Source organism: Ictalurus furcatus, chromosome 12 (assembly GCF_023375685.1).
Source record: "Ictalurus furcatus strain D&B chromosome 12, Billie_1.0, whole genome shotgun sequence".
In the NCBI taxonomy this organism is placed as follows: Eukaryota; Metazoa; Chordata; class Actinopteri; order Siluriformes; family Ictaluridae; genus Ictalurus; species Ictalurus furcatus.
Window position 1 is genome coordinate 20395344 of NC_071266.1, and position 21884 is coordinate 20417227.

General features: G+C 37.7%; 1 protein-coding gene across 4 annotated transcripts in view; it reads left to right on the forward strand.

Annotated features, from left to right (window-relative positions):
- Positions 1–21884, forward strand: part of col16a1 (collagen, type XVI, alpha 1) — a 102502-nt gene that overhangs the window by 57469 nt on the left and 23149 nt on the right. For 3 of the 4 annotated variants that reach the window (XM_053638509.1, XM_053638510.1, XM_053638512.1), the window contains 20 exons: positions 1003–1038; positions 1884–1919; positions 2035–2142; positions 2430–2474; positions 3711–3746; positions 3840–3893; positions 5250–5294; positions 5380–5445; positions 5713–5748; positions 5855–5953; positions 9455–9577; positions 11450–11485; positions 11585–11638; positions 11729–11797; positions 12479–12532; positions 13762–13788; positions 15838–15894; positions 17638–17685; positions 19191–19262; positions 20339–20392. In XM_053638509.1, the coding sequence (XP_053494484.1) occupies positions 1003–1038; positions 1884–1919; positions 2035–2142; positions 2430–2474; positions 3711–3746; positions 3840–3893; positions 5250–5294; positions 5380–5445; positions 5713–5748; positions 5855–5953; positions 9455–9577; positions 11450–11485; positions 11585–11638; positions 11729–11797; positions 12479–12532; positions 13762–13788; positions 15838–15894; positions 17638–17685; positions 19191–19262; positions 20339–20392 (1155 nt within the window). The remainder of the gene's footprint in view (positions 1–1002; positions 1039–1883; positions 1920–2034; positions 2143–2429; positions 2475–3710; positions 3747–3839; positions 3894–5249; positions 5295–5379; positions 5446–5712; positions 5749–5854; positions 5954–9454; positions 9578–11449; positions 11486–11584; positions 11639–11728; positions 11798–12478; positions 12533–13761; positions 13789–15837; positions 15895–17637; positions 17686–19190; positions 19263–20338; positions 20393–21884) is intronic. The other variant, XM_053638511.1, reaches the window with a different exon arrangement.

Here is a 21884-nt window from a genome sequence, read left to right on the forward strand (position 1 = left end):
GTCATATGGAATGATGGCACAGAATTTAAATCTCTGTCTATCGTTCACACCTACAGTGTGACAAAACCTGTTATACTGACATGACACTGAAGTGTAGATGTGTGAATTAATATGAAATCCCAAGGTCCCATGAGCACTAGCTATTTTTATTATCTTTTTAAAGTTTCAAAAGAGCATACACTCCTGCTCTGAATTCTAGGACTTTTCCATGTGCTGCAGTAAGTCAATATATTATTCTGCCTCAGCATGCTCCTCTTTCACATCCCTATTTCTTTAGTTAGGTTACCTTGTGGGAGGCAATCCTCACCTCTTTTTTGTTTTTTTTGTTTTTTGCTTTTACTTTCTGAACCGATGGAACGATGCTTCAAGCCTGCTGGGTTTATATCCAATGAGTAACGATGCCCTTATTCCACTCGCCACCAACCAAGCCATATAATCATATTCTATCTCACATAATTATAGCCACTGGGAGCGTTTTTATAACTCATCTGTTGAGGCCTGGTGATTTTTCTCTAAACAAAACCCCCATTCTATTGTCAACAGCAGCAGGTTTTTCCCCCTTTCAACGCACTCGAGGAGGCAGAGATTAAATCTTCGCAGCGTAATATGTGCTTTCATCTCTTCCATCTTTTTTTTTTTTTTTTTTTAAACCTATTTAGTCTTACTGTCTGTTCCACTGTGCAGGAAGGATAAAATTTTCCAAATAAGAGGCTTCCTGGCCCACCATAAGACAATGGTGTGCACTTCTCCGTAACAATTTACAATAAAGTCAGAGTCTATTCCTCATAGTCAGATTTGGGCCTGAGGAAAAGGGGGAGGATAGATGAGCGCAAAGAAGGGCAGAAATGAGAGATAAATGTAGAGAGGGAGAGAGAGTGTAAGAGAGAGAGAGAGATCAAGGGTGTAAAATGTATAAAGTAATACAGTATTAGTGAGTGAGAGAGCAGTGCCATCATGGAGAGTAAGACTGGTTTGATTTGAATATTTTTTTTCTCCTTCTAGGGCTCTCCAGGGAAAGATGGAAAAGCAGGAGAAAAGGTTTGTACTGATCCAAGTTTTAATGTCACCAATTAAAAGAAAGGTTTGTAACTGTTATATCAGTAATGAAAACGTCCAAACAAACTCACTCCCATCTGTGGAAGCTATACCTTGTGAATGGTTCTGAATAGGGGTGGGGCTAATCACAGGTCCAATAGGGAAGGAGCTGATTTTTATGGCAAATGCATCAGAGGCCAAAAAACGAGGGTTATAAATAAGTGAATATAATAATAAACAAACTCTTATTTGAGTTTCTATATCCTCTGTGGCAGCGCGAACCAATCTGGCCACTTTCCTCTGATTTTCCTCTGTTAAAGTCACAGAGATCACACTTTTTCTTCATTCTGATGTTTGACGTGAACATTTAACTGAAGCTGTTGACCTGTATCTGCATGATCTTTTGTATTGCACTGCTGCCGCATGATTGGCTGATTAGATAACTACATGAATGTGCAGGTGTACAGGTGTTCCTAATTAAGTGAATGGTGAGTGTATATGTCTTTAATAAGGAGTTTAATTTTTCCTTTTTCTGGTTGGTAAACCTAGATGGTGGGGGGAAATACCAATAATCTGCTTGTGTCTGTTTGTCGTGCATTAATGAAGTTAAACTTCAAGCAAAGCATCAAGCAAGCACACCTATACAGCAGGGTCTAAAAGTCTTAAGTTCACCTCCAAGAACTACTGTTATTAAATCATTTATCAAAAACCAGTGCTTACCTGATACTGCAGAAAGTGTGTTTTGACAAGCCGTGCATGTCCATTGTGTCCTCCATCTTTATTCTTCCTACTTTCAGCTGTGAAGTGTTCACAGAGAACTGAATGTTTCATCACTGTTTGTTTCACAGGGAGAGCGAGGCATAGAAGGGGCCAAAGGGGAGAAGGTGAGTTTGGACTTTTGCAGAATTACAGTGTAAAGATGAAGCATCTCTCTGTTGTTCAGGCACAAATACTCAGGCTAGGTTCCCAAACCCATCTGTCTTGTTCTGTCCTTGTCAGGGCGAGTCGTGTGCTATGTGCCCCACGAATGGTGGTATTTTCAGCACTCAGAATCTTCAGATGAAGGGGGGAGAAGGGGAGCCAGGAATTGGACAGAAGGGAGAACAGGTGAGTTATGTTATTCCTGAGTGGAGCTGTTTATTTCAGGAAGAATTTGGTGTAGATATATAGAAAGTCGATCATACAGCATTAGGACTTAATAATTTATTTACATGTGTATGTTATTGTGCAGTGTATTTCCAATATTCTATTTTTCCATCCTTTCTTCATTACTTTCATTATATATATATATATATATATATATATATATATATATATATATATATATATATATATATATATATATATTTTTTTTTTTTTAATTATCCTTTTGTCCTCTTGTTTTTCTTTCTCAGGGAGTACCAGGTCAAATTGGCCTGCCTGGACTCAAAGGAGGAAAGGTCTGCCTTGCTGAGCACACTTACATATTAATCATGCACTTCTAATACACTTTTTATGTTCCATACAAAGCCACGTGCAAGTAAAGCAGAATGTGATCTAAAGGGTTTATAGAACAGTTTTTACGATGCATGCACCGATGCCTATACTGGTATCATATCATGATACCGTGCTCATTTACTCTTAATCATAAGAAAAACTCTGATACTGAGATCTGATACCACACGATGCAATGTAAGCACAATGACAGCGAACCGGACATATTGTATGATTTATTAAAGGCAATCAAAGCAAAGCAGACTGCAAATTGTGCTCTGACTAAATATCCTGAGGAACTACAGCGTCTTCCTACAATATCTGATCAAACATCTTAAACATAAAACTCAGCATGAGGAGATCACTGCTAGCAGAACATGGCAGCAACTTATGCTATGCTAAACGCTAGATAGGTGAGAAAATATCTGCAGAAAAGTATACTGTACTTGACGATTAGCCATTGTCAGTGGTTGACAATGAGGACCAATGAGACAATTAATAGTTAATGCTATTAATACTCATTTTAGTAGCGGTTTTGATGATTACCAAAAAAACATTTACTCTTTCTCAGATATCAATGTAGTGTAATTTAAATGTAAATGTAATCAATGCCTCACTGCTTTTTACAAACTCCACATTCCCTGAAAAGCTTACAGCAGTGTTTGTTCAATTTAACATTTGAAATGTGATCATGATATTTGGAAAGTTTCGCTAAAGTTTTTAAAGCACAGGTTTTATACTAATTCAGTATCCCATGCTGCTAAATATTCCCATGGGAAAAGTGTTTACACTCAAGTGTTTACTTGTATACAAACTGAGTCAATGAGTATTGGCTTAACTGAAGTGTGACCAAACAAACCAGACTGTTCGCGTACGTGATGTTCACCTCAAACTCGCATGAGACATAACACTCCGACTATGCTAATGCTACTAGATCAGTGGATGCAATTTATTCTGAACATAAACTGAATAGATACTCCCATCTTTAATTTATATTGCCACTAAACCCGGTGTAGACATTACAGCCAATCAGTATTAACATCATGTTTAACATTATTCAGCCACTTCTGAATAATATCATGTTTAGGAAAGTATTATCATATTAATGATATCATTTGGAAAGTTGTACCTAGATGAAGTGATTGCTGACTGACATGGCTGTCTGTGATGTCTGATACTGGTCTTCTTTTATTTGGTTTCAGGGCGAGGCAGGAGACAAAGGCAGTGATGGGAAAACTGTAAGTCTGCCTTATTCATATTGATATTTGTGTTGAAATAAATGGCCAAAATATTTAACATTGTTGAGATGATTAATGGAAAATCTTTTTCAGGGCAAGCCTGGTCCAAGAGGTCTAGGTGGCAAGGATGGACATAAAGGAGAAAAGGTGATGAATTGCTGTGGAATATAGGACATTTTGCTGCATTGCGGAATGAAATTTGGAGGAGAAATGCAACCTTGGGCTCCTGACTTCACAGCGGATCAGTAAATTAATGCGCCTGGTTGCACAGACTGTAAATGAGGATATGTGTGGTGGCCTGGGAAAACCCTTTACCTGGTGAAATTTTGACATTTACTACGGTATAGTATTAAAAACTACAGGTTCCCCTGAACTGAATTACTATTTCTCTGTTGCACATACATCTATCTCAATTATCTCAATCCCCAGTAAAGTCTGCTTATCCTTAAAAAGAGAAAAGGGATAAAATTGCATTTCCCCTTCCAATTCTACCAAAAGACACCAACACACGGATTGTTGAAAACCAACTACTATATGGTATGTAAGGGGAAAAAAAATCATAAGTGTGTCCTGTTGTAGGAAAATAATCAAGTCAAGTCAAGTGGCAAGGCTTGATCAATAAGAATCACTATTACCAGCTCAAAGTTGATTATTTTCCCATAACATCACATCCTGAAGTTTTGCTTCCTCTCGTACCACGGCAGTTTGTCAACATTAACATTTTTTTAAATTAAAGATTTAACACTTGATATCATCCCAAACACAGGTTTCTAAGGTTATAATGACTTATGTTATATAAGCCAGTCAGTTTTTAGAAATCAGCAGTGTTTTTTGTGTAACATAATCGTATTTTATTTGTATTTGATTTAATCTATAATAAATAAAATATTTAAAAAATAATAAATATAACCCTGTAAAACTATATCCAGCTTTATACATGGCCTTATTCATAGTTCACAGCCATTTTTGCAGCCACATTTATTAAACTGGCTCCTTATCTGCCTAACATGATCTTTGCAGATAGCCAAGGTAAGAATATTGTAAATAAAAACATTTTCATGTTGTTATAGTTAATATATATATATATATATATATATATATATATATATATATATATATATATATATATATATATATATATATGTATATGTATGTATATGTATATATATGTATATGTAGACAGGAAAATTCTTGGCTCAGACTCAGCAACATATGATGGGTTTTCCCAGGCAACCACGTATATTATTGGATTTCTATTAATATGAACTTTTCAGCAATGACATAGATCCACTTGTCAAATTTCACCTTTACTCTAGGCTCTGGCATTATATGCGGGTAGAAGTGTGAGCAGTTATCACTTGCTGACCTTTCTTTAGGTTCTGCTTTCTAATCACTGAAAAGTTTCACACTGCAAAGTTCTACCAAGTGTTAAATATAATGTGTTATATAATGTAACCCTGATTATGATCATATACCAGCTGTATCTGATTGTATTTTGTGTAGGGAGATGCTGGCCAGCTTGGATTACCAGGGATCAAAGGTGAAAAGGTGAGCTTGTATTTTTTGGTGTGTGTGTTTTGTAAATGAAATATTTGTTTGTGATTAAATGTGATATCTTCAATGTGTGTCTTAGGGAGACTCATGTGGTGTGTGTTCAAATTCCTCGGATGAAGGGAAAAGAGACAAGACAACATTTAAGGTGCCAGGAGACTCAGAGAAGGGCAAAGAGGTGTATCCTAAACCAGCATTTTTTAAATTATTATTCTGTAAGCATGCATCAGAATATTCACAACCCAAAAGGTGATGAAAACACCCAATGATTCACAGTTTCTCTTGCAGATTTTAATTTCATCTAACGTTTTGACGAAAACATGGTCATCTCAGATGATCTGAGATTTGATCTCATCTTGATTTTCAGCGAGTGACTCACTTTTAAATTAATCCCACTTTCAATCTACCTCGACAGGCACCTCAAAAGCTTCAAGGACTGAAAGGAGATAAAGTAAGTCACTGGAGCTACATGAATGCCAGGATTTATAGGAATGACCTTCTGGACATCATGTTATCATTACACTGTCAGATAATCATGAGCGTTTCCATATCCGCAGGGTGATCAGGGTTTACAGGGAGAGCCAGGACTGGTTGGATCACCAGGATCCCCGGGATTGGCAGGGGAACCCGGGAAAGACGGACTCAAAGGACAGAAGGTAACATTATACCACAGCACTGTTTATTTCTCGAGTCTGATTAGTCAGGGGATATAGATTAAATTTCTAGACCAGCAGTTCTGACAGTCGTTCCAGCTGCAAAGTTTATATCATTGCGCTCATTCTAATATGATATTGGTTATACAGTATAGTAACAACATACACAGGGACTTGTAGGGTGAACACTCCATTTAAACTGTTACAAAATGTGCAATTGTTGAAATTGTGAACTTTTCTGTAAGGAGATGTGTATTTAACATTTTTGGTAATATGTTTTTTGTTTTATTTGAGAAAGAATATGCCAACTTCAAGAGATTAAAAAGAGAGGTTGATAATCAAATGGCTGATTATACAGTAGCAGCTATTACATATGTGATGACAGGTAATTGTTTTTGCAATAGCTGTACAACGTTAAATGTAATTAAAGATGAAATAAAAACTGTGACGTGAAGTTCTTTAATAAAAACATGGTAGCGTTGGCAAATTGCTGTGGTAGAAGAGAAAGTACACACTTCAGGATGTGATGTTATTAAAAAATAATCTACTGTACTTTGTGGAAGGAACAGTGCTTTGTATCAGCTCATATCAAACCATCCTGTCATTGATTATTTTCCTGTAACAGCACACCTTTTGTGTTTTATTCTTTACATATACAATAGAGTCTTTTAGAGAGTATTTCCTTGTACGGTACAGATAACGAAAGCAGCGTGCTTTGAAAGAGAGAAGCCAACAGAGCGCACCTGTTAACTTTTCTCTGTATTTTTTAGAACAAATTAAATACTGTGATGTTTATTCTGTATCATAAAAGGTTACTTTTGCCCTTATGCCTATCCCAATTTCATCATCATTATTGTTTAACACAAGTGCTAGGAGAGTTTTTACATCCTTCTTGACTCAAATGAGTTCCAAAAAGAATTTCAGGCATGTGGCAGAATACTCTGGGAATTCTCCTCTAATAAACACTCTTGATCCATCTGTCAGCACTGTAGCGCATCTTTCCAATGATTAAAGTCATGGTGCATTGCTATCAGTATGTGTCTGAACATAACTTGCAGGCAAAGCTGAATTCAAATGAAGTCTTGCGAGTCAGGATGTAGTCTGAAAGCTCTGGGGTTTCATGTGCATAAGTGAAAATATGATGGGAACAGGAATAAGATTTTGGATTTTTTTTAATTCAAAAGGACATATTATGCAAGCGATATAGATATAGTGGATATAGCATTCTGGATCCTATATACTGTATACACCAGAGTTATGTGGTATCTGTTATAAAGGCAATGAAAAATGGCATAGCTAAAAAGTGGACTAGAATGATTATTTTTTGATAATAAATAGATTTAAATGAAAAGGTTTAGTGCGTGATCTGATCGAAACTGGTAATAGTGTGGAGTGGAGGCAGGGTTGAGCATTTTAAATGAGTGCACACTTTAAAATTATATTTTTCTCTTATAGTGATGATGGTTTCTTACAGCTTTGGGGTTTAAACATTTCAAAATGGAAAATTACAAAACGTCTAAACAACATGTAACACCAAAGTTGGAATGATAAGCCACTATTGCCATAACTAAGCTTATTAATATATTATCACATAATATCACCGGTTGCTGCTTTGGTTGATCCAATGAACAGGGAAGAATACAGGGATGGATGTTTTTAATTTTGAACATCAGAAGCTGTTGACTACTAACAGCTGACAATTGCATCTGGAATCAGGTAGTGATATGTGGCGTATAACTGACAAACCATTGGTATAATAGCATCCAATAATAATGTTATGTCTAAAGAATGCCGGTTACACTGAATGTAGCAGAAAATATCATCAATTAGTCAACAATATGGTCAAATGTTTTTGACTGAAAATACATCAAGGCATCATGGTGGCAGACAAGACCTGTAGCCAGCTGCACCAGTGGAACCGAAGATCAATCGCAGCTTAGTTTGTATGCAATTGGCCACTTTATTTGAGATTATGAACTACTAAATGTAACTGACAGGACTTGGATGAGTGTTAAAGATCCATGTGTATGAGGTTAATTAACAGTGAATCAAAACCAGACAAGGGTTAAACCACAAACCTTCATCCCAAACAACAGTTTGATTCACAGATCACAGAAAATAAGGTCATGAGTACAAGAAATAACAGTCGGAGCTCAGATAACAAAGCTCAGAACTTATATAAACTTAAAAGTCAGTGGCAAGACTTCACAAAGAATGTTTGGCTGCGTCCGAAATTACGTACAGTGACCGCACCTACTGCTCGGCCGTTGATACAGTACGTATTGATCAGTATATCTGTGTAGCATGAATACATTTCGGACGTACTACATCCATGTTGGCATTGTCATGTGACCTACAACTTAAAAAGAGCCGACACGATGCCTTCCACTATTTTTGATTCTGACAGCTCTTCCAGGCCAATCCCGTTGCCTTATGGGATAGCGCAGTGTCTATTGCTTCCATAACGCAGAATCTCGGAGGATGCAGTAGGTCATCCGGGTATTTCTCGCCTACTGTTTTAAGAACACTGAGAATTTTAACATACTACTCCTATGATGTACTGCTTTTTGCCTACTGTATAGTAGGGTAGTAGGGATATTTGGACGCAGCCATTTTGACCCATGTGCTTGTATATGCCTAACCAGGAAGATAACATGAAGTTGTGAGTGTGGAAGAAGAGTGTTTAGTATTCAGGGGAGGGAGACCTCTGCTGGTCTGGAGGTGTAATATCCCAGGTGTTTGGTACACTAACAAAAAGCAGCAAAGGAAGAACAGCCTTTTTTGATTTTGTTTATTTGTGTACAGTTAAAATATGTCTAACTTTGAAGTAAATCTATTACACTGGTGGGAAAAAAAAACCAGACAATGACTGCCTCTCAGTCATGGATCTATTTTTTTTTTTTTTAAGTAGATTTTACACCCTGACTTAAGATCAAATTTATTTAGGAGCTAGCCCTTTTCACTTTGGCCATTTGTTACCCTGTGACTTAACATGATACTTGAGACTTGAAAAAAAAAGTTTCACTTGTTGACCCTTCTGATTAAAAAATTTATAAATGTAATGGTCACTTGTAGCTTTTAAAAGACTTAATTACTTTGTTACTTCAGATAAAGCAGATCAGTGCATGAGAAAACAGCAGGAAAGCATGCAATATGCATGGCGCGTGCTGCTTATTCACACAGCCTAACTTGTAAAAAGACTGAACGTGACATGAAAAGTAAAACACTCATGAAATATTAAAATATACTCTGTGCTGAACAGAAAATGCTGACAGATAATGCTTTCAGAAGTGTAAACAGAGACGACTGCAACAAATTCGCTTGGGACAATAAATAAAAGTAATAAAAAAGTGTGACAGCAATGAAACTAAATGACTTACATCCCATTTACATATCCCATTTACACATAAGTGGCAGGCGCCAGCGCCTCTGAAGTGGCGTCAAAGCTGCTTATGCTAAACACCAAGCCCTCGGGTCCTCTTGTCTTTTTGCCTCTGTTGCCAGGGTGATGCCTGTGACAGCTGTCCAACACTTCCTGTGGATTTGGATGATGTTGTGGGCTTACCTGGACCCAAGGGAGAGAAAGGAGAGGCAGGTGAACCTGGCATGGGGAAAGCCGGGAAGAAAGTGAGTTTCTCTATGCAGCCGCCTTTGCAGCTTTGCACAATATACAGTGCTGTTACTTCTGTTTTTGTGTATAGCTAGTACTAAATTGTTTCAGAAATTAAAACAAAATCTAAGATAAAATCTAAGTAAACACAAAATACAGTTTTTTAATGATAATGTTATTTATTGAAGCAAAAAAGTTATCCAATACCAGCTAGGCTGGTGTGAAAATTTATTTGCCCCCATAGTTATTAATTCCCCAAATCTATGACTGCATTCATAATGGGGTTCAGCTGGACTAGACGCAACCAGGCCTGATTACTGCAAACCCTGTTCAATCAAATCAACACTTAAATAGAACTTTTTCAACAGCATGAAGTTGAAAGAAATGCCTAAGTTGAAAGAATTGATGAGGAAGAAGGTGATTGAAATACATCATTCTGGGAAGGGTTACAAAGCTATTTCAAAGGTCACATTATCGCCAAATGGAAAAACTCGGCACAGTTGTGATCCTTCCCATAAGTGGCCGACTTTCCAAACTTCCTTCAAGAGCACAGCAACTACTCGTCCAGAAACTCACAAAAGAGCCAAGGACAGCATCAAAGGACCTGCAGGCCTGTCTTGCATCAATAAAGGTCACTGTCAGACTCCACTATCAGAAAGACACTGGGCAAAAAAGGCATCCATGGAAGTTTGGCGAGGCCAAGGAGAACAATAAGGCTCATCTGAACACACCTTGATGATCCTCAAACCTTTTGGGAGAATGTTCTGTGGATTGGTGAGTCGAAAGTGGAACTGTTTGGAAGACATTCCCATTCCCATGACATTCCCAAGATGTCCCATTACATCTAACGTAAACCGAACACAGAATTCCACAAAACATGAAAAGAACATTATACCTACAGTCAAGCATGGTGGTGGCAGTGGGATAGTGTGAGGATGCTTTGCTGCTTCAGGGCCTGGGTAACTTACAGTAATTGAGAGAAACATGAATTCAGCTCTCTACTCGAAAATCCTAAAGGAGAATCTCTTGTCTTCAGTCTGTAAATTGAAACTCAAGTGCACCTGGATTATGCAGCAGGACACTGATCCAAAGCATAGGAGTAAGTCCTAGTCCGAGAAATAAGTGAAAGTCTGATCTCCAGTTATCAGAAGCATTTGGTTTCACTTACTGCTGCTAAAGGTGCCACAACCAGATTTTAAGTTTAAGGGGGCAGTTAGTTTTTCACATTGGTGATAGGTGTTGGATGACATTTTTTGTTCAATAAATAAACTGTATTATGTGTTTACTCAGGTTGCCTTTGTTTTATGTTGTATTTTGTTTGAAGATCTAAAACTTTTTATTTGGTATGAGAGATGTACACAAAAACAGAAGAAATCAGGATGGGGCAAACACTTTCACTGCACTGTATGTGGGATTTAAAGGAACAGTGTGAGGCTACATTTAGATGTAAGCATAATTTGTAAGCTATTGGCTATGAGTGTGTAGCATATTTATGAAAATGAGATTTAAAATTGCTAAATAAAATCACCAGGAATTTAAATGTTTTATAATTTTGAGAAATTTTTTTATGATATAGCTATAAAGCCAGCATTCTAATACACATAGCCAACACATCCCACAAGGTAATATAATAAGCTAATCTTATTAGTGTTTATAGTGTTTGCTAATGCTTTTTGGACGCACACACGACTGATTTCAGAAGCTATTCCACTTAAGATATTGGATTAAATATGAAAATTGCATGCGCACCTACATCATAGTGTTAATGGTTTGTCAGCTTATAAAAAATATGCTTTTTTGTCCACATATATCATCTTGTGCTGTTCTGAGCTAGGCATTAATCTTTTTTCCACTAATCCACACCTTCACTCATTTTATTTTCTATTTAGGGTGAACAAGGGCCAAGAGGTATTCCTGGACCTGCTGTAAGTGCATTAAACAAGTCTTGAGTGTTAGCAGTTGATTGACAGCTTAAAACAATTTCCTCTATACTTTACTCCATGACATGTATAATTACACTGTAGGGTCCAGTAGGACCTCAAGGATTTCCTGGGAGTATAGGACCAGTTGGACAAAAGGTAAGAGACTCATAGAACGCGTTTGTCTTTTTGTAGACATCTAAGCCCTAAGGATGCACACTCTCCTGACTAATGTTGTGACCTCTACAGGGTCCGAAAGGGGAAACGGGGCCTGCAGGTCCTCAGGGGCCGATTGGCGTCAGTATAACAGGACCCCCGGTAAGAACATAACAAGTTAAACACAAAGAGAGGAAATTTGCCTGTTGGATTCACTTGACAGCAGACATGTTACAGTGCGATACTCATGATTGTTATTGTATTGTTATTGTGCAATATTGTTAATGCATCTTGTGTTTCAAATCAAAGGTAGATGCCTAATTATACAATATTTGGAGCTGCAATTTTGCACTCCCAATCTGGCAGTCCCAATCTGAAGGCAGCTTATAAAACAGATGTCATTTGAGCTTCCTTAAATTTGCTAAAAATCCTTTTTTGGCAAGTAAAATGAACATGAGAGTTACATTAAAATCTGCCTGTTTTTAATGCAACACCTATTCACCTATTTAAATATGTAACACCTACTTCCTACTTTTTTAGGGTTTAACAAAAAGCTAGAAGAATACTCAAAGTTATGATAATATGAAAGCTCTGTGTAAAAAAAAAAAAAAAAAAACAATAACAAAATGATATTTTTGAGATTGATAATGTTTTATTGCATGGTCATTTATCAAAATATTATTGCAAACTGAGGCTTACATTGTATAAAAATTTAATATTGGCACATTCCTGAATTACAATCAGGCTTTTGGGGTTAAATTTGTAAAAAAATATATATATTAAAAATTAATGTGTCTCAATAGTGGTAGTACTGTATGTGATTTATTTGTTGTTGTGTCTTAGGGTAGAGATGGTTTAAACGGCCCTCAAGGAATCCCAGGAGCAGATGGGAGACCAGTGAGTAAAATGTTTACTCCTCTGTTGCACTCTTCTTTCTCATGTTTTTCTTCAAAGCACTTCTGCTATGAGTTTTAGATCATTAAAACAAACCTTGTTACAATCTCAGATTCAGTACTTCCACTAAATTACTGCAGTTATAGATTTTTCACCGGTATTGCAAACGTATGCGTAAGTATGCCAATGACACACAGTGCTAATTGTGGCCTGTTGAAAACCAAGAGCTGATGATTAATGAAAGTGCAGGTAATAGTACAGAAATAAGGATAAATCTTCTCAGAAATCAAGATAAATAATGTTATGTTCAGTGGAATATATTTTGTATATTTTTATTTTTAAATTTTTGGATAATCTTTTCTAATAATTATAAATTGTTTTTCTTTTGAATTTTGTCGGTTTCAAGGTCACATTAAAAATGGTGGAAATGTCTTTTATTTTTATATATCTTGATTTCTGGCTTGACATCACAAAAACGTGCAATTTCAATATGAGAATTTTTTTTTTACTTAATTTTTCCGCATTGTATTAGTTGTAACATTTGGGAGATGCCAGGACACAGAGCCATTATTTGTAAATTTATAATCAAAGTATACTCAGAGTTCATGGTCAAGTGACTACGCTGTACTGTATATTGCAGCTCAGTCCTGACTTTTCCGTTAAACAAGATGAAGGAAGGAAGGAAGGGAAGGAAAGTAAAACGAATTACAAGGGCCATGGCAGGAAACATAAACAATGTCTAAATAAGATCTGTGGAATGCCAAAAAGGTGAACAACTAGGAGGGACGGTTTTTATAACTGATGAAATGAAAACTGCTCTTAATATTAGAGCCTCCTGTAACTCATTCAGCTCATCAAACTGTACTGCATGCACTTGGCACCAAATGTGATCTTGTCAGCTGTAGGGACAAAGGATGTGGGAAATTTATTGTCTTTGAAAAGCGCTTCTCATTAAAGAAACAAAGGCGACACTGTCTGCTTTCATGGCGTCAGATGTTAATTGCCAGGCAATGCAGGAATGGATGGGGATACAGGCGGGGTTGTCTCTAACTCTGCCTGGATCCATATCAACACGCTGTCTGCTTTCATCTCATCAGCTGTCCCCTCTCGTTCCTTATCTGCACTTATCTCACAGACCCGGGAGCTTAAAACACAATAGCAGACTAAAACTGAGGTGTGTGTGTGTGTGTGTGTGTGTGTGTGTGTGTGTGTTTGTGTGTGATGTCTTTCAGGGAGCCATTGGACCTAAGGGTGACAAGGTAAGACTCCGGCTCAGTGGGCTGAGGAGGGGTTTTGGAGGTCCTCCAAACCAAAAAAACAGCTTGTGTGTGTGTGTTGTCTTCATCCGCGTTTGTGTGTGAGGGTGCATAAGAGTTGTACGTACCATCTAGAGGGAATTGATTATGTGGCCAGTGATGCATCTACACTAGAGACAGGACTAGAGACATTAAAAGCAGCACAACGAGCAGGAATGAGGTTATTAATAAGATGTCAGCTGTGAGAAGCTGTGCACTGTTCTGAAAATGAAATGAAAGTGCTTTACACTTTAATGTTCTCCAGTATATCCCAGTCAACATGGTTAAGACATGATGCAAAACTAGGGATGCAGCGATATTGATCCCGGTAACGGTCTGGTACTCTGTTCATTTGATTGTAAAAAAAATCCTCTGATACCAACATCTGACATCACTTGATACTATGTGTAATAAGTCTAGTGTACGTTGTCAAGCTAACGAACAGACGACACTATGATAGTGATCTCGAAGTCTCTTACAATTAGTGATCAAAGCAAAGCGGACCGTTAACTGTGCTCAAGAGGAGGCACTACAGCACCTTCAGTACAATATGAGTAACCTGTTAAAACATCTTATGACGTGTAACTAGAGCGCGCATGCAGATCAGCATCAGTGAGATTGATCATTTAATATGATGACAAGTAGGGTTATCACGATACCATGAACAAATCGTATGATACTATACCAGCCGAAGTATCACGATACCACTCGATATTATGTTAATTCATAATTCAAATCCACAAAATGAACCAAATTTATAGAAATACACAGATATAAATGAAAGCAGACAAACTGAATTTTCCTCTGAACACCAAGAATGACAATGAATAACTAGCTATTGAAAAAAACTCAAGAACAATCATACAGTTGGCAAGGAACAAATTCAATGTGCCACATATTTCATCTATTGTTCCATAGAGCTGTGAATTCATGAAAATAGAAATTGTCCTTGGAGTACTAAGAATGATCACAACATTAGGAATAAACAACTGAATTTAGAAACAAACTCCAAAAAAATAAATCATAAAATTGGGAACGTTAGCTCGATTACTATAAAACATGACTAATTTTAGTATTTACACACAGAGTTAGCATAACGTGCGCTCGCTTCGGCTAATTATAGTATTTATGCATAGCGGTTAGCATAGCATTAACTCGCTTACTAGCAAACAGGAAAGATTTAGGTAAAGAATTTAGGTTAAATGAAGTGTCACTAATCTTTGTGTATTCTGCAAAAGCAGTGAGATGTGACATTTTAACGAAAATCGCATTAACTGCTGAACATAAAACATTACTTACGGTACTACCGTATCGACGATACTACCGTTTAAAAAAAAAATACAGTGGCATCGGCAATATTTTGAAGCTTTAGTATCGCAATCCTGCAAGTACGTGCACACACAGCGATTTGTGAGCCTGTGCAGAAAAACTGTCACACGTGAGCGCACTTCAATACAGCGAGCACTGAGACATCTTTGGTTCCTTTCGCTAGGGTGTACACTTCTCTCATGAGGCAAGGTGCAATTAATGCACTCAATTTTAATGAGCAAGCTCTCTGATACTGCTGTGCATTCAGTATCTCTATTCACGGTACTGTTTGAATGCTATATGTTGATTGCTGACAGTGCAATGCAGCAACTAACATAAACAGCTAAATAAAATGTACCATGATGCCCATGCTTGTTTAATACTATGTAGGTTATTCATTTCGGTATCAGATTCAGTATTGGGATTTTGTTATGAGTACCAAAAAAAGACGTACACCTCCTCATAGGCAGTCTGAAAAAAAATAGCATTGATGCATCACTATGCAAAACTATTCATTGGTAAATGTAATAGAGTGCTGTGTCATACCTATTGAGTACCATGACCCAGTCCTGCCACAGAATCTTTTGTGTTGCTGTCTGTGTATCATAGCTGTGTATAATGGTTCTGCTCATATCTCGTAACACCACACTCATCTGGAAGGCACTGTACGCAGGAAGACAGCACTGTGTGTTATGTGTTTCATAGGGAGAACCAGGAGAGTGCAACTGTGCGTCTTATACGATTCAACAAACTGGAAGACCTGTGAGTACTGTCACATAATTTTTAATACATTTGATTATGTGAATATTTAAACTTAGTTAACTTACAGTACAAATGCTTTATCTCACTGACCCAGGCGTTCTTTTCATTTTATATCAGTGTAGCTGCTCTCAACTACAGAATTATCGACACATCCCCCCCCCCAAAAAATATATGCTGAGAGTGCTGTTATAGTAAAGTACTTAAGGACAGGATGGTCTGATGTGTTATCACATCAAAAAGGATTATTTTCCAATAACAGCACATCTCAAGGTGGTTTATTTGCTCTTATACCACAACAGTTTAGAAGCAGATACAGCTTTATTGGCCAAGTGCGCTTGCACACACAAGGAATTTGTTTCAGCTTTACAGCTTTATCTCTGACCAATCCCTCCAGGATTTTTGGATTTTATGGATTTTACAGAAATTAACGCAAAAATAAGCAATATTCAGAGGAGCGTGCAATTTTTCAAAATTACTGCAGATTTTCCACAGATTTTGGCCAGGACTCATCATGTAGCACCATCACAACACGCATTCAGCCAAACCTCTCTTCGATTCAAGTGCGTCGAACATGAGTACAGCTAAAAGGTCTCATTCACCCACAAACATTACCGCGAAAAACTGTGCAAAACAATTTTGTGCAATTGCAATTTTGCCAATACAAGTAGTTTTTCAAAAAAAAACCTACAAAAAGCTCTGCAAGCTGCATCACTAATTTTTTTAAAAAGCCGCACTAATCACAAAAAAACTCTGTGAAATCCTGTATGGACTGTTAGAAAGTGCCAACTCTAAGGACTCCGTCTTACAGTTATTTTTACCATATCAACAATTACATGTGTTTTTGTTTGTTTGTTTGTTTTTATGTGGCGCATCTGCAGTACTATGTAAATACTAGTAATTGTAAATTTCTATGTAATTAGTTACTATAGAAATGATAACCTATTACAATGAGCTCACTTATATAAACCTTGCAGTCAGCACTGTTGTCAGAGCTACTGTTATAGAGAATTCTTCAATACCTTCTGACCAATCAGAGTAAAGCATCCAAAAGCACTGTGGTATAATATAAAGTAAATACGGTATTGTTCCTCTACGACAAAAATGTTGTATTGTTCTGGCTGTTGTTATTGTTGGTGGTGTTTTCCACTTGTGTCCCTGAAAAATCACTCTGTTAACTGAACAAATCTACATTTTGCAACCGCCGTCTGAGGCTTTGGATATAAAACCTATTGAATATCGGTGGTCTGAATTAAAGAGGGGAGTCCGCATGCATAAATCTAAGAATATTAATATGCCTAAAATATTCCACATGGTGGAGTGGACTAAGATCCCACTTTAAGTGTCTCCAGCTTTGTTAGACAGGAAGTGAGTCAGTGTTGTTTTTATTAAGGGAGGCTAAAACAAATATTTATTTGAAATGATTGGGGGTGCCAATCATTTCAAAATGCACAACTTGTGAAAACATTTTGTGTTAAAATACAACTTTCCCCATATAAAGGTATAATACAGTATCCCCATAATACAAAGCATAATAATTTTTTTTTTTACTTTTGTTTGTTTTCCTGAAGGGTGCCAATAATTTTGGAGTTGACTGTATACAATCTTTTTTAAAAAGTGCATAAAATGTTTTCACGTGCACCCGAATGGCACGTGTGTGTGCTTGAGTTGTACATCCAAATAAGATATTGATCAAGGTCACCTTGATGTCATGTGACTTGGAATTCCATTGCTTTTGTTTTGCAGGGTGTCCCTGGTGGTGGTGGCCCGGTCCCATTCCAGCCTGGTCCTCAGGTCTGACTGTCTGTCCCCTCAGTTCTTCAGTCTTCAGCTAACAAATGCACTGATGAAGCTCAGCTCTAACTATTTGCAATGCTATTTTTTCAGTAACAAATGCAAAAATTTAGTCTTTGATAAACACTCTAACACATGATTAATACATACATACTGCATGTATACATATACAAGAATACATTATTTACACTGAGACAAATATGTACATATCTTAATATTTGTTGTGCGCCACTTATTTGCTTGATTTTAAGAATAGTTTTTTTTTGTTTTGTTTTGTTTTTTTTTAAAACACAAACAAATAGAATAGAATTGCAGACACCATCCAGATTTAAGAACTACTCCAGTTTAGACACAAGGGTGAAAAATGAAGCAGGTGTCGAGGTAACCAAGACAGCATAATGAACAGGTAGGGGATCTGGAGCACATGAAATGGTACTGCACACTTGGGAACATATGGCGCCGTCACTTCCAGTCTCAGAGTCTGGTATGGTGACCCCATAGAGACTGCCAGGGGGGCAGTAGTGTTAGGGATTGGAACAGTGGATACAGTGGGCCTGCATCCAGGAGTAGCGGTCTCAGGGACTGAGTCTGTGGGGGCAGGAGGAGTCAAACCAGAGAATAAGCCAGGGTCTTGAGTGGGTCCTGAGACAAGGACTGGACCAAGGACTGAGTAGAGACTGGAACAGGATTGGGGGTTAAGATTGGAGGACTCATGGACTGCATCTGTCTCGGCTGGAGGAGGCCAGGGTTCAGAACAGAGCCTGAGACCAGTAATGAGACTGGATTATGGGCCAGAACTGGTACTTAAGTCAACTGGAGATTGGAGCAATCACAAATATGGGAATAGGACAGTGCTAAAGGAACACACTGGGATATTTGGGCTTGGAACAGCAGGGAATTTAGGTTGAGGGATGGGGCTGCCAGGACTATGGGTTGAATATCTGTTGCAGACAAAGCTCTATCTCTGTCCTCACCTATGGACATGAGCTGTGGGTGGTGACCAAAAGAATAAGGTCACAAGTATGGGTAGTAGATATAAAGTTCCTCCACAGGGTTGCTGGGATTACTCTCCCTGATAGTTTGAGCAGCTCCTCCAAGTTGAGAGGAGTCAGTTGAGGTGGTTTGGGCACCTTGCAAGGATGCCCCCTGGTCCATTAGAGCTGTATCAGACATGTCTCACTGGAAGGAGACTCCGGGACAGACCCAGGACCTGCTGGAGAGATGATGGCTAACTCACAGTTGGCCTGGGAACATCTGGTGATACTCCAGGAGGAGTTCAAATCTGTGGTCAGGGATAAAGAAATCTGGGCTGACCGTCTCGGCTTGCTTCCAGAGTGACTCCCATCAGGAAGTGCTGAATGAAAATAAATGAATGAATAGAAGGCGGCCCAGTGGTTGCCACATCAGGAGTATGAATTCTAACAACTGATGAAATATGAATATCTGTGAATATCTTGTGTAAATCATACACCTGCTCATCTGATGTGCTGTCTGTGCTTTATCAGGGGCCTCCAGGACCTCCAGGCCCCCCAGGACCTCCAGGGCCCCAAGGATTTACAGGGTTCCCAGGCCCACAGGTAAGTGCTTAACAGTTTGGTTTAGGATCTCCCTTGCAAAACATTGGTCTTTGGTATGGGATTCAAACCTTTGTTTCTTTGAGCTTCTATGTCCTCCGTGTCTCTCTGTGTCTTGCATTGTCTTAGTATGTGGCTTTTTTTTTATGGGAAAGGTGGCCTGCATGGGAAGATGTGGCTAAAGCTGAAAAAATATTCCACATTATCTATACCATTTCTGTAATTAACGTAGTACAATATAAACCACTGTTATATAAACTAAACAAATAAAAATGTAAACATAAATGCAATAATACTTAATTAAAGTATAATTAAGTACTCAACAGTCTAAAACAGCTTATTATGTAATGTAGCTTTTAATGTAGCTGCTTTTGTTAACGCTGCTGAATTAATCCTTAAAGTCGTGTTAAACTGCCCTGCCTATATGTTCAAGTTGCACTAACACTTGGAAGGGGGCCTGGGAATGTTGCCTATAATATATTTTAAAATATAAAGTACATGTGAAAGTAAAACATGAAGTAACTGTATTTTTAATATGAAATTAATAGTTTGAATAAAAATAATGTTTTAAAGTAATATTGATCAAATTAAAAGTAATGTTTATAGTTGGTAATTTTGTTTTCTTTTTTAAAAACCATGCCAAGCTCACTGTGAAGTTCTGGAGTACGGTTCTCTCGTTGAGGTGCCCCTTTACAGTCTCTGGTCAATAACAATAATATTTTCTTGTAAGTTTGAATTTGAATTTCACCAAAGGTAGTATTTTTTTGTGTCATTTTATGGCTTCCTTTTAAAAACAGCTTATTAACTTAATTGGACTTTGGGAAACATAGTGTCTCAGCGAGGCTTCACTGTGGGCAAAGCTTGGTCTTTAACCTGGTGTTGTGTTGATTTCCCAAGCCTGAACAAGAAGATCTAAAACTAAAAGCAAGTCAAAATACAAGCTAAACCTAAACGTAGACTACACGTTGGAACACAAACCAGGTCCCGGATCTTTTGGCTACTTTTTCCATACCACGCTGGAGAAGGAAGTGTCCAGAGCCTGGCTGATGGCTAAATTCAACCTCAGTTCCTTTTTGCAGGGTCTCCCTGGCAATGATGGCTTACCAGGGAAACCGGGTCCGCCCGGCCAAGCAGTGAGTAACTGAATAGTGGGAGGAGCTAATGGAGTACTTTGTGATTGGTTCACATAAATTCTCAAGAATCTGGTTGGTTGACATCTGCCTTGGGTTCCATTCTGGTTTTATCACACCCTTATGCACTTCCTCTCACAGTTTGGAAGTTCTTATTGACTATTAGCACAAAAACAAAAGGGCGTAGTGTGGAGCAATTTTTTTTAGTTGAGAACGTCATCCTATTTACTTTAAATATGGACCAGTTGCTAGTTTGCTACTATGTTGTCTTGAAAAGTTACAAGTCAATTATAGATGTGTTTGCTTACAGAAAACCAGATTTAAACAGGTACCAAATCAACTGTTATATTTTTTTAAAGATTAAGTATTTCATTAGTTTTATATTTATAAACACCTTAATCCACCCTTAAAGATAATTGCATCAAGTTGCAATGCTTTCTGGGCAAGTACCATTCCTAGAGTCTACACTCTTGTTGACTCAGTCTCTTGAGCTAATAATTTAAACACTCGAGCTAATAAAGTATTTAAACACTTCTTAAGCTGAAGACGTAGATTTCCCCATTATGAAGTGGCAAGGGGAAGTCAATGTGGGTGTGTTAAAAATTGAAACACAGGGTTGCATTGGAACTGGAGCAGGCTGGGCTTTATACGAGCTATTAGTGGGATTAATGATGTGGAGAGACGGAGTTCACTAGTGCAGTATCTTGAGGACAATAACAACACACCGTATTTTTTTTATGGTTTTGAAAAGAAACTGGTAAGCACTTGCAAGCATTTTAGCTCAGTGTAACTTGAGCGGTCTCATTTGTGACATGTTCATTATGAAGACCAATGCTGGCATTGTCCTTTCAGCATTAACTCCATTTTGTAAACTTTTTTTGATGGTAAGTAGTAGCTTTGTGTTGAGTTGCAGGGAGGGTGGCTATTCAGATAACTGATGTGCAGTGAAGAGGTATTAGATCTCATTTATTGCAGCACTTTGTGTCCAGAGTTTGTGTACCTTTTTTCAGCATTTTTTATTTTTTTTGCTGGCCAGAGGCCTGTGCAGATCTCCCAACTTCATGTCTCCTATTTTCCATAAAAAAATTGTCCAGGTTTCAAAAATCCAGTCTCAGTCCTGCTCCATTTCTAAAATCACCAGATTCTAACCAGCAGTTCGTCTTAACAGCCAAACTACATCAGTGTCCGGGCTCTTAATAGTAAAATACCTTATTAATTTAACCACCACAGAGGAGCCGAAACCAAAACTTGAAAGAAAAAAAACTTTACTAAAAACATAAATAGCCATTTTAAAGATAAAACGGGTAGAATAGCTTGCATATGTATAGTAACCATACAGAATTATGACATCTTTACGAGATTTTCTAATTACACACAGTTATAATAAAAAAGTTAGTGCAATTTGCTTCAGAACTACAAATTATAACCCTGGTGATTACAGCAGTTCACACAGAACAAGTTGGCAAGATAGATATCACAGAGAGCAAAGTTCGCA